Here is a 13,496-nt window from a genome sequence, read left to right as displayed (position 1 = left end):
TCGTCGGGTTTCCGATATCCGGGCTTTTGACGTTGACTCTTTTTCCTTTTCGCCAGTCGGTGTTTCCGTCTCTGTTTCGCGTCGAACTAAGTCTAATTCGGTCTCTGTTTCGTACCCTTACTTCCCCGATAGACCTAGACTTTGCGTTGCTCAGTCTGTTAAGGCTTACCTTTGCGCGTCTCGACCCTTTCGTTGCTCTTCCTCGGGTCCGCTTTTTATTTCCTATGTCCGTCCGTTTCGTCCTGTATCTGCTCCGACTTTGGCCAGGTGGATTAGATGGATCCTTGGCCTGGCTGGAGTTGAGCCTTCGTTTGGGGCTCATTCGGTTCGGGGCGCAGCCGCCTCGGCGGCTTTGTCTCTCGGGAGTTCTCTGGCCGATGTCCTTTCGGCTGCAGATTGGTCCCGGGAGTCCACTTTTCGTACCTTTTATTTTCGCCCTCAACCGCATGCTTCCTGCGCTCTGTTGCAGCGTTAAAATTGCAAATATGAAGCCTCCTGTCTTGCTGTAAAATTGGGGATTAATCTAGCCTTGGTGCAGTATTAATCTAAATTTTATTAAAGACAGGAGGCGAGTATTTTCCCCCCCTTTCTATGCCCTCCCTATTTGTTTTGGGGGGATATGTCTAGAGTTGTCCCTGCTCCGCTATGTTTTACAGTTCTGTTGGGGATGTCTCTTTTGTGCCTGGTATTGTCACTTTGCTTCTATTTTTCAGGCCGTTCTGCTACTCTTTGAGTATCCCGGATCCAAGGTCCTGTTTACCGGCGGATTTCCTGTTGGTTCTGCGGTTTCTGTTCCTATCTCCGGCTGTTCGGTGGTTTGCCCTTCCTGTTCGGCATCACCGCAAAGAAAGAGGAGGAGTTGCTAGATGTTGGGACTGATATAGAGTCATGTCTGTTTTGATTGGTTCTTTTATGATGGTTGTTAACTCCTTTGCTGCTGGAGGTTATTCAGTAAAGAAGGTTATGCAAATACTCGCCTCCTGTCTTTAATAAAATTTAGATTAATACTGCACCAAGGCTAGATTAATCCCCAATTCAGCCCTAGGTGAAAGTTTGTGTATACACTGTTGTACTGTGACCACTTCGGTTATTTTTACTTTAACAGATTTTTTTGCCGAATTCTGTGTAGTGACACCGTATTCTTATTCTAGTTGTTGACTGATCAGAATTATGGTAGCAACAAGGACCTGGCTGGCACAAATTAGACTACAAGTGACGCTAGCACACTAAGTGGAGGTTGGCACATGAAAGTTACAAATGAATATCACTTTTTAGATCACTTTAGACTCTACAGTGAAGTCCACAACTCCACAAGAAGTCACAATGTGAGATCAGAAAAGTCACAAATTAAGAATAAATAGTCATAACCGTGCCTCTTCTATGTTCTGATGTATTAATTCCTTAGATTTGCACATGCCGGAGCAGGAGTTAAGATAAGATCATGGTCACATGGTCTACATTTTAGCCATAACTGCTGATGCTCCTCTAGGAGATAAATGAAAATTCCAAAGCAGGTGGTTGACAGGTGGGAGCGAAAAGCCAGCCAAAACTGAGGGCAAATGTTAGAATGGAGTTAGGTGGTTCAGCTGATTAGACTTTAAGTAAAGCCTGGTGGTAGCTTTTGTGTTGTTTTTTTTTTATATAGAGCTGATGTTCTCTATGAGTTTGAGAATAATGTAATCAGCAAAGAAATATAGAATTCGACAGCAGATAAAAACATTCTGCTTATCTATTCTGCCCATTTTCTTCATGTGAAGACTCTTCCTTACATTACATCTACAATTTTTGCTCCTTTGAAATAAGATTCCCTCCTGTACTTTGTTCAATCCCTTTAATTATGTCAATGTTTTTATCACATCCCCCCCTCTCTCTTCTTTCTCCAATCTATACACATTGAGTCTTTCCTGGTAATTTGTATTTTGCAAACCATTTACCATTTTAGTAACCGTCTTCTGAACACTTGCCAATATGTCAATCCTCTTTGGTAGATCTGGTCTCCAGCACTGCACAAAATATGGCAGGTATGGTCTGACCAGAGATCTGTAAGTGGCAAAACCACCTCTCTCTTTCTGTTATTGTTATTCAATGGTGTGTTTCTCATTCTTTTTGTTAGAACTTTTATAACCACTTATGTACATACAGTGAGATCAGTAACTCAAGATTGTGAGTTAAAAAAGGAGAGGTTCTTCTTAATAAATATATTATTTGGGTTCTTAAGTTATTAAGTTTAGTACAGGACAAGGCAAAAAGGGGCACTCGAAAATACCTATAGTGAAAGCATCTTAGAACCTAGGCTCTTAAAAGGCAGAATATTATATTTATAACTTAATCTGTGGAATTTATGTTTTTTATGTAGTAAAATGATAATTACTCTCCAACAGTGAGCTGAAATATTTTCAGCAATTAAACGATTAATGTTAAGGATTATTTATTTGTTAAATCCATAAAGGATACACACTTGAAAGGACACATTTTAATACACAGAATAAAAAAATTAAGAGGGTTGAAAAATACATATTATAGTTATATTATTTGTTGAAAAAAAATTATTTGTTGTAAAATAGAAAAATATTATGTCCCTTATATTTGGAATAAAATATCTTAAATACAAATTATACTTTTAACTGTTTCTTGTGTTACTTGTGAATTAAAACAGTAAAAAAAATATATGTTACATACCTATTAAAGCACGTCTGTCGGGATACAGGGCGGGAAGCTCGGCTACTGTGTTCCTCCCATCATTACTGAAGGTTTGAAGAAATGGAAATTCAAGTATTTCATTGCTTTGTTTATGCTGCAACTTAACCTAATTGTAAAAGAGAGGGGAAAAAAGAACATTTAACATTTGCTTAGACAAGTAACTAAATTGCAAATTAAAACAAAAGAAAATGACATGTTAAATTAAAATATATATACTGTAAAAAATATGAAACTTACAGAATAAAAAAAAAATGTATGTGTTTGTTGTTGTATTCCGAACAGGAAGTGATGAGTGTAAAGGAATATGTATTTTCCAACTATCTTCAAAAAAAGAGAGAGACTCTTTAAATAAATATTTTAATTTATTTATATAAAGTGTAGTGTATATGTACATGTTACCAAAATTCATCGATTTGTGCAAGAATTTGTGTGGAATTGTATTGTATAATGCACAAGGCCCCAGTGAGGTGTTTCAGTTAAAAGGAACCTAACTGAGCCCTTAGCTCTTATTGTTCTCATTATATAAAACACTACAAAAGAACACGCCAGAGGGGGAAGTACTTAATACCGTAAATTATATTGCTATTTCTTTCCATTTTAGGTGACTGCAAACACTTTGCCCACTGTAGCATGTGAAAATGCCTTTCCCACAGAGATAAACTGTGCAAATGTAAGCAAGATTTTACCATCAATGTCACGAGAATTGTTTTACACTCCAGAAACAATTGATTTGTGGAAGAGCAGCGCATAATTATTTGTAACTGTGTGAAATGCATAAAACGGGCGCAGTCGCACTGCCCGCTGGACTGCCCGCTAGCACACCCACCGGAATCAAATGTATGAAGGCAGCTAGGATGCCGTTACCGGGGCTAAACTCCCACAGGATTAGCCTTTTACCACGCGTTGTCTACCTGCTAATTCTGTTGAATTTTAGTGTTATAGCTCGTCACTTTGAGAAGAATTTGGTATTTAAATGCTCTTATAAATCACCCCTGTGTCTGCTAACAAGCCTTAGAAAAAATACCTTCTCAAGAATGCTTGAAGCAAAAAAAAAACCAATCATTGATAACTAGCCAGTCTGACATTTCAGCCTCAGAGTTTGTTGACTGGCTGACTTGAGATTTTAACTAGTAACAAAGATCATGAGCCAGGCTTTGTTGACATATGTGCACGCTGTTACTAGGACTATGAGAACATTAGTTATAATTCTTTTGGTGTTTTAGGTTTTCCATAGCTAATTACTTTCTTAGATTATCTTCTTTTCAAGACAATATATTACTGACAAAAGACTTCTGCATTCAGGTTTGTACAAATTCTAATTTTGACAAATTTTGTTACATTCGTTAATTGGTACAAATGTTTGAAAATAAGGAGGCTGTCACAAAGAAACAAATGAAAACGAAGGAGAAGGCTCTGAGTTTTATTGAAATTTGTTTGTTTTTTTCCTCACCTTCTCTTACTCTGTATCTCCCATTAGCAGACATTCTTCTTCCTCTTCAGCACAAAAACAAGCGAATTGGAGGGGAGAAATCATGTCCTCTTTCTCTACCACCTCACCTATTGGTCTAACCTCTGTCTAGCTTTCAGGCAAGAAATTACATACACACATGTCATTTATCGTAGAAAACCATTTAAACAAAATAGTATCCAATAAATTAGGGAATTTAGTATTAGAAAATAACTGCAGTCATATTTAGCAAAAATGGTTTTCAGTGATATCCTCTTCGTGGAAGCGGTCGGTAGAACTTACATGAAAAAACCCAGGAGAGGCCAGGCTATATGCACAGGTGAACATCCAACAATATGCTTCCAAACATCAACAAATAAGGCGAACCCTGAGAGAGGATTCCAGCCTACAACTGTCATATTTCCTATCAATTGAGCCTCCAGGTACAGTGACCACAGGGACCTTTCTTTCAGGAATATAGTGTCTGCCCTAAGCAGTTGGAAAGGCATGCAAACAATTTCATGGCCTCAAACACAAAGAGACTTGAATATTACACATGCTGCCATTCATGAGTACAGTAAAGACAGATGGATGAGGACAGCAAAGCCAGAAGACTAATTACTTATGAAAATACCAAAGGTCTACAGTCATGGGGGCAAGAAGGGGCACTTTACTCACTCCCCAAATTTTCATTTTCCGCCCATGAAAAAGGTAGGCCCCTGATACCAAAGAGCTCAAGCAAATCCCTTGTTTGCCCTCTTTGTGAATAGCCTAGAAGGTCATCCCCTCTGCCACAGCATACAAGGACCTTGTTTTCACCCTCTGTATGGATATGTGTCATTTTAAATGGTCATAATTACAAATAAACATTTACATAAATACAAATATGAGTCCAATTGACTAATTACATACTTTAAACACGAATTGAAGAAAAGAGAATAAGTATAGTAATACTGGAAGCCATTTACCTCTTTGCAAAACCAATTATTTCCCTTTGCATCATCTTGCATTTGTAGCCGGAGTTTGCGTACAGGACCAAGGTCTTTCTTTAGATCCACAGTAGTCTGAGATGTGCTGTTTTGTTTTAGAGATCCTTTTGCAAATACTGCTAATTCGTGATTTCCATGTTCACAACAAATAGTTACAGATACCGCAGAACTCACAAAACCATTTTCCACTTCACCCACCATGACGATGACATCAACAGCTCCTGAATGCACACAAAATATCATGGGTTTTCTAATATCTTACTATATACATTTGCGGCTATGTCTGACAAAGCAAGCAAGAAACTTCCGTAGAATGCTTGTCTAGGTAAAGAGATTTCAGTATAAAGTAAGTCATTAGTAAGATCTCAATTAGAATATAGAATTCATCTATGCACATCAATGTCCTCAGAGAGCAAAATGTATTTGAAGACATGGACACATTAATATACTATGAAAGAAATGAAATTGTACATCATAAAAAAGAGACAGATAGAAACCTTCAAGCATGTTAAGGAATCTAATCAATTTAAGAGGGAAATATGCTTTTATAAATGAGGAGAAATTGAAGAAGAGCAGATATTTTGAAGACTTTTGAATCTAAAGACAACAGGTATTTTTAATACCAGAAGCTGGAAGAGAATGGTGGAAGTTCTAATGTGGAACGTGACTTCTTAGTAATGTTCTAAAAAAAAGTCATAGCCACACGAGTCAAAGGTATGTACGATAAAGAGTATAATGTCTCTTGGCCGCTGTCATTTTGGCGTGGAATGGCAGTTTTTGTGATAAATATGATTTTAATAGATCTAGACTGAGATAAATTCAGTACTACCAATTAGAAATAAAACAATTCATCCAAATTATCTTCAAAAGCATTATCTTAGGAGATGATATGAGGTGGAATTTTAAATGGTTACACCATGAAGACATATGGCTGTATATACTGTATATGCATAAGTGCATAAACCATAAAAAATAGCTCAAAAAAAGAAGATATGTTTTATGTAATAAGGAGCCACTTCTTGGGACTTGAGTTAAGAGGTCTCTTTACCTTGAGGTGATGTACGTAGCCTTCCAACATTTTTGCTGACTTTTCCCAAAAGCTTTAATTCACATTTAGTTTGTGTGTCACCAATTCCCGTGTCTAACCATTGATGGCATGGAAACAAGTACTCAGTATCCGTCTTATCTGTCTCTTGGATGGTTATTTGATCCAGATACCATCCGGCTCCGTACCCAACTGCACTGTGCTCAACTTGTACCTTAGACAGAGTGCCAAGGTCTACTGCTTTTATAGTGAAGATATTTACCTAGAATGAATGAGAGTCGTTACTAACAAAGTTGAAACACACAAACTTCACATAATGTGTTCTCTCATGAATGACTGTATCAGTCATACAATAGTATAGTAACATTTTCTTTAAAACAAAATGTGTATAAACACTATTTAAACCTTGAAATGAATTGTTATTTTTAATGTCTGATATCAGATACAATCAAAAAAATCTTACCACTGCCATGTCTTTTTCTTCATGAAAAGTAAGGCTAAGGTGGGAGAATGTAGACTAAAGTACAATTCAGACCTTAGTCTCAAATTAATTATCCAGAACATAGTATATTAGTGGCGCTGCATTATTGGAGTTGATGTCCAGTACCCGAGGAGTATGTCTCCTTTGGCACAAAACAGTTTAATAATAATTTTAATATTATTTTGTACTTTGAATATTATGTGTAACCTATTGTAGGCATGCAATGTTCATGAACCCAGGATATACTTGAAAACAAGAAATCTCAATATATACATTCTCGTAAAATACTATATAAATAAATAACTTTACTAGGAACATTTTGCCATTGACTTTGTTGTTACAGGAAGTACAACTCTCGCTTACACTTTCTTCTTTCAGTGGAGGCCCCTGGGGACAGAAGTTAATTTTTAAAAATCCATTAATTAAAGAATACCTGCTCTGATTTGCATGGAATAGAACACATTTACTTCAATCTGCATTTATCCCCTTCCTGACAGGTCTATTTCCTGCCCCAATATTTTCTATTACATGGTTTATGTACTTACATACATTATACATTTTTTTGTAGGACAGGAAGTTTTTCTTATTGTTACACACACATGCGCACCTTTATATAGAATTTTCTTCATGGGTAAAGTGCCACTTCTGAATAAATCCTCAACGTATTTTCAACACACTACAGTAGTATAGTAATACCCAATCTATGTAGATTTTATGTGCGGGTCAAAATCCTCTTACCTACTGTCAGGCCCCATTCAGGCTGCGGAGCCGCTTCTCTCTAGTTTCTCCTGTCTCGCTACAGTTCCCTTGTCTCACTACAGCTCCCCCGTTGCTGTAATCCATTCCTGTATTTCCCTGTGCTCTGCATTTTACTACTGTCAGGCCCCATTCAGGCTATGGAGCTGCTTCTCTGTAGTTTCCCCTCATTTTTCTCGCTACAGTTCCCCTGTCTCGCTACAGTTCCCCTGTCTCACTATGTTTCTGCTGTTACTCTGCTTAGCTTCCCTAATCCAAGCCTGCAGCATCTCGGTCCTGCCTGATATCGGTGTCTCCACCTACACTGTGCGTGACACCTACTATAGTAGTAGAGAATAATCATGGGGTACATGGGGAGCCTTGATTCTCCTAGTAAAGCTATAATAACATAAAAATACTATGACCATTAGGGAACTTACAGAGCCCTTTAAAATGCCATATTTTTTAATCAGAGCTGTTAATGGAAATTTCTTCTTGTACATACAATCAAGTGATCTAGATTCACATACTAAACAGACACACACAACTTTTATCAAATACTATCAGAGAAAATGTTGTTGTGTATTCATAGGGATAGCTTATGTGGTAATCTACATTAGTGGAATCAAAGGGAACATGGATGACTGCAGGGGTTGTCTGCATGGGATACACAGAGGTTATTCTTAAACTGCTTACCTATAAGATGAAAATTAAACATTTGAAAAACAATGAAACATACATTTTAATGTTTTAGCTGTCACCATAAACTAAATCTTTTGCATAAACATAATATTTAGACATCTCAGACAAATATTAATGACAGCTGTGCTTCCTATTTAATATTTGCAGAAAATGTTTGCTTTATATACACTAAACACTGACCTTATCTTTTTCAAACATTCCTGAGAGTGGTAAGTGTCTCAGTTTTCTTTTACATGTATCTCCATTTTCTCCAAACACTGTAATAAAGACATCTGCGTCTGTCCCAGAGGCAGGAAAATTACCTGTTCTAATTTGAAGGAAATACGAAACTTCTACAGTGGAGGAACAAAATGACAAAAAAATAAAATTATAACAAAGAAAAATATCTTCTGAAGGTTTTTCTTTTTTCTCAAAACATACACATTACAACCATGAAAGTCCACTTTTAGAGGAAAAAAATACCAAGTTAATTGTAACTTTGCAGCTCTGTAGTATACAGATGACATAAAACATTGTGCCATTGATGACATCATTAATGCTATTGTCTTATAAGTGGCAGAAAAGGTAAATTTAGAGTAGAATTTTACATTTTTATTTTCATATATATATAATATTTATATAGTTCATTCACTTTTTTGGTTTGGTAAAGTTTCGACAATGAGTCTGTTTCTTTAATGTAATATTTTTATAGATATTTTTAGGCATTATTTTTGTAATACCTCCACTACTATGTATCTATTAGATTTATATATTACAATTATAAGACCAAAAGTATGAGAACACCTGGCCATCACACCAATATTAGCTTGTTGGACATGGATATTCCATTGCAAAACCATGGACATTACTATCTTCCCCCTTGCATCTATACACTGACACTGAGCTCCATTTGGAGGGACTCAGCCAATCGGGAAACGGTTCTGAACTCTTAGCCAATCAGGAGAGTTGAGAAGTCTCTCCTAATTCACCTTAGTAAGGATCCTCCCTCTAATTAGTGTTTTTTTTTTTTTAACTGTTGGGAGTCTCCCTGAGTTGGCTCCCAGGACAGCTGGGCCCCATTCAACTGTAATGGTTATACTCTCCTGATGGTGGCCCTGTCTAAGATTATAATGAGATTAACGCAAACCTCATTCAATTAGTAACTGACAAATAAAATTCAGTTTATAAGAGCTGTAAAAACGTGCCGAGAACCTCCATGATTTAGTTTTGTTATAAGCAAATTGTGTTGAGATTGTTGTAAACACGTAATTATGAATATGAAATGACATTGATTAGGTTTATGCAATGCTGGTGGAGCATTGCTTTCATTTATTTCATTCATTTAACATATTACTTTATATGGTTAATAAGTAAAATTATTATAGCCTTTTTGGTCCAAGAGAATATGCAGTGTATATGCAAATTTGATACATTTCACGTGGCCACCACAGAAAAATATGTGGACATAAGCTTCCAGGACCTCAGAGGTCTCTTTATACCAGAACTCAATTAAAATGATCACATCAAATCTATTCAATGGAAGTGACTTTTTCACAAGTTAAGAATATTTACTTACCTGGGCTCCATGCTAGAATTGTTTTAATTGTAGTTGGTGAAAAGAACATGAACTTACTTCTTCAAGCAGTTCAATGTAATAACCTTGATCTTTAATATTTTTTTGTGGCAGAAAGCTGATTAAAGTATCAAACTCTATTAGTTAACCATGCCTGGATAGGAAGGTATACTGCTACAAACGCATTACAAATGCTTTAAAATGCATTTTCAAAATGCTGGTACATAGAATAATATGGGTTACAGTATATTAGTGACTGGGAATGTCTTGGGATTATTAAACATATATTTAAGTCACTGTATACTTTCTAAAAAATAAAGCTGTTTACTGGGGTTGCTTTCACATACCTGATAGGGGTGGAATATTAGGAAGCACTGCTGGTAATTCTTGCACAGATTCTGCACTGTCTTCATTAGGAAGTAGCGGTTTCCCAGGGTAAAACCCTATCTCCTGTTTAGTGTCCACATCTTTCATACGAACCTTAACATAATTGAAAAGAAATATTATCTTGTTTCAATTTTGTAACAAAACAGACTATTTTCTATTAGACATCCAATGATTTTTTACATTTTCTACATTTTTACCTATCTATTGGAAAATGTGAGATAAATTATAATATAGCTCAAGGCTTGTAATATTATTATTAAGCTTCTAATAAAAGAAAAAGATTAAAAAAAAACCCTCTAAATTGTTTGCTGCTCTATGAAATTAGAATTTTAATGCATCTCGATAAGATACTTCTCCCAAAAATGTAAAACACTATGCTTTCAGCTAAACAAGACATGACTCTTCCAATGCTAAGTGAATTTTCCAGTCTGCTATAGTTTTCTGGAAAAAAAAATAAAAATAAAAAAAAATAAACCAAAATGATAGGAAGTAAAAGACACAGTCTATAAAAATACAAATGTAAAAGTAAGACAATCTAGGTAAGATGTTTTTAGATTGTAAACTTGTTTTTTGAAACTTTGTTTGGATACAGCCAAAATGTTATGAAGATGTTAATTAAATTTAATTATAATAATAATACATCATGATAGATGGTACAGATGGTTACATTAAGAGCTGCTGGTGGCTGTGCTTTCGTCATCTACTGGGATTTAACACTGTGTGTAGTTACTGCTCATGGTTATACCTATGTCAGTCCAAACTGAGATCACATTGATATCAGTGAGAAATGAATACTATTGTTTTAAGAAACCTGAAAACTGTCTAATATACCAATTCAAGCTGACACTGACCCTAAATTCAAACTTATGTCTGTGTTTCACAAATTCTTTAATAATAAAATGAATAAAACTGTTAATATGCATGTATTAGAAAGCAAATACATGCATTGGAGTCCATACATTATAGACGTCAGCATTAAAAAGGCTATGGTTTCCCACCTTGCTATTTTTAATAAGTTTCTCTTCCTGCCTCTTGCACTTAGAATATAATATATATACCGGTATGCATCTGCCTGCTTATTTTAATATCACTAAAGGGTGAGGTCAACCTCCAAAGCCCGTACCATAATGTTTATGCTATATTTATTAATATGTATCCCTCCTCCAAAGCAAAAAAGTGCTTGCAGGGAATACAATATATTTAAGTTCACTTATTTGTGTCCATTGCTGTTTCAATTCATCAAAGAGGCTGACTAAAAGAGCTAAATGGCAATATACCTCTAGGTATAAATTAAGATTGATATTTTTTAGTGCATAAACAGAAATTATTTTTGAGCACCAGCTGGTGGCCATCAAACATTGCACACAAGCACATTACAAGAAAATTACTAATCACTTTCTTTGATTGGCAACTTTAGTACATATTGTATGCAAACTGCAGGTTTTCTTTTCGGTTCCAGGATATTGAAATAAATATGAGAAAATATATAAAATGGTGTATATATGTATGTACCCGTCCAATACCATGTATTCCATACCAATATATTTGGAGTAATATATAAAAAGTATTTTGCATGGACTTCAATGTATTTTAATGCATGGATATTAGAGCAAAAGCTCTAGTACCATACATTAGAAAAAAAGACGTTGTTCAGTTCTCCCCTGGCTACCTTTGCTGAAAGCAGGAAGCATAAGTACGGACAGGCCCAGTAGCAATCCCTTTGACGTGTTTGAAGCAGCTGCTAAACACATGTATGCCAGAGGAACATTCACTTTTGGGCAAGAAGCATGTGACTTATTGCTGCGACTCCCATTGTTTGCCAAGATAAGATCAGAACCCAAAGGGTTGGAATGGGATTCTGAAAAGTATGTAAAACAGGAATACTGAAGTATGGTTCCTGCTTTCAGTGTAAACAGCTAGGGAATGAGTTAAACGAGACAGAAGTCTCATTTTGTAAGTCCGGTCTGCATGCACCAGTTTTTATCCAGTAAAATGGACTGCATGGAGTACATGCAGAATCCATTTTTCTTTAGAAGGTTTAATAATACAGGACACTGGCTGAATGAGATGAATTAAAGTTAAAGTAAGAGATCCTTTCAACTTTCATAAATGATCCTAAGGAGGAACAACCACATGAATTAGGAGTTTAATCAGGTTCATGCTAGCTATAGGCAATAAGTACATACAGATTGTGTGCGTACACTATGTACTGTCACCGGGTGTTATTGGAAGGCATGGCTTAACTTTATCCTTGTAAAAAGAGAGGTTCAGGAACTCAGCTGCCTCACACAATGGCTTGGACGTATGCTACTGTAACAGTAATGGCCATATGTACCATACCCCAAACTATGATCAAAAACTGAAGAGAGTACAATGGGCCTCTCATTAACTCATGTTTTAACCAAAGTCCACAGGGGTTCTGATGATTTTGGGAATCTATAATGTATCATCCATGCATATGGTCCTTTGTAGATTGGTTTTGGGGTACTGAGATATATATCATCACCTACAGGAGTGCTTTGTTGCTCTACTTATCCTGCCTACATAATTTAATTTTTAAACACATCTAAAACTATTTTAAAAGTTGTGTTAATAAATCCCGTGGGCATACTGTATGCCTTAACACTTGCTAATGTTATTGTCAATTCTGTATATTGTCTTTTATTGTACAGTACATGCGTATCAAAGCATTATAAGATGTCCCACAATTAAGGTTATTTTCTAGTTGACATTGTGAAGGCAAAGATCATTGTCCTTCAGCATATATTAATATATTGTTCAGTAACTCCTGATCATTGAGATTCCCTGCATAATCTATACATTAGAGTCATAATCAGTTAACATGAGATGTACCTTCTGTAGCTGCAGTTTGGTCTCATACGTCAGATCCATAGATAGGAACGAGACCTTTATTATCGACCCAATGTTTCCAACATCCACCTGCCAGGAGTGATCACACGACAAATCGTTTTATAATTCAAAATTATATACAGGTGTCGAAGCCAATGAATTCAGTTGTGTATCTTAAATTTGTAAAATCAAATGCAGCAGGATAATACATTATGCAAACACAAAGGATTTATGTAAAATAAAACTTTAATGTTCTACTTAAAAATCTACCTAATACCTACCAGAAAGGGACTGTAGTCTAGGTTTTTTAATTTCAATAACGATGATTTCCCTGTTCTTCCGAATACAACAAAAGAAATGTCTACGTTTTCACCCTCTGGTTGTGTACCAAGAACTTGCATGATCCACTTTCCTTTTGTTGAAGCATTGAAGTGTTTTATAGTGTAGGGTTCCACAGTTAGCTCTGAGCCAAGAAAACAAATAATTAATTTTAATAGAATGCAATTAAGTACTTGAAAAACTGATGTGTTTGCAACATTTGTTAAAATGCCCCAAAATGTGTTAATTAAACACACTGCATATAAATAATTTAACTTTGTGTGGGTAAA

At 35.8% G+C, this 13,496-nt stretch overlaps 1 protein-coding gene across 1 annotated transcript in view; it reads right to left on the bottom strand.

The window, feature by feature from the left end:
- Nucleotides 1-13,496, bottom strand: part of LOC128496358 (lipoxygenase homology domain-containing protein 1-like) — a 54,469-nt gene that overhangs the window by 26,859 nt on the left and 14,114 nt on the right. Inside the window, exons 9-15 of the mRNA XM_053465964.1 lie at nucleotides 13,170-13,351; nucleotides 12,892-12,978; nucleotides 9,999-10,131; nucleotides 8,280-8,431; nucleotides 6,185-6,443; nucleotides 5,116-5,357; nucleotides 2,680-2,806 (exon numbers count right to left, since the gene is read on the bottom strand). Of these exons, the coding sequence (XP_053321939.1) occupies nucleotides 2,680-2,806; nucleotides 5,116-5,357; nucleotides 6,185-6,443; nucleotides 8,280-8,431; nucleotides 9,999-10,131; nucleotides 12,892-12,978; nucleotides 13,170-13,351 (1,182 nt within the window). The remainder of the gene's footprint in view (nucleotides 1-2,679; nucleotides 2,807-5,115; nucleotides 5,358-6,184; nucleotides 6,444-8,279; nucleotides 8,432-9,998; nucleotides 10,132-12,891; nucleotides 12,979-13,169; nucleotides 13,352-13,496) is intronic.

Source organism: Spea bombifrons, chromosome 5 (genome assembly GCF_027358695.1).
Source record: "Spea bombifrons isolate aSpeBom1 chromosome 5, aSpeBom1.2.pri, whole genome shotgun sequence".
NCBI classification, from domain to species: Eukaryota; Metazoa; Chordata; class Amphibia; order Anura; family Pelobatidae; genus Spea; species Spea bombifrons.
Note: the sequence above shows the minus strand (reverse complement) of the source record. Positions and strands in the feature narration are given on the sequence as shown.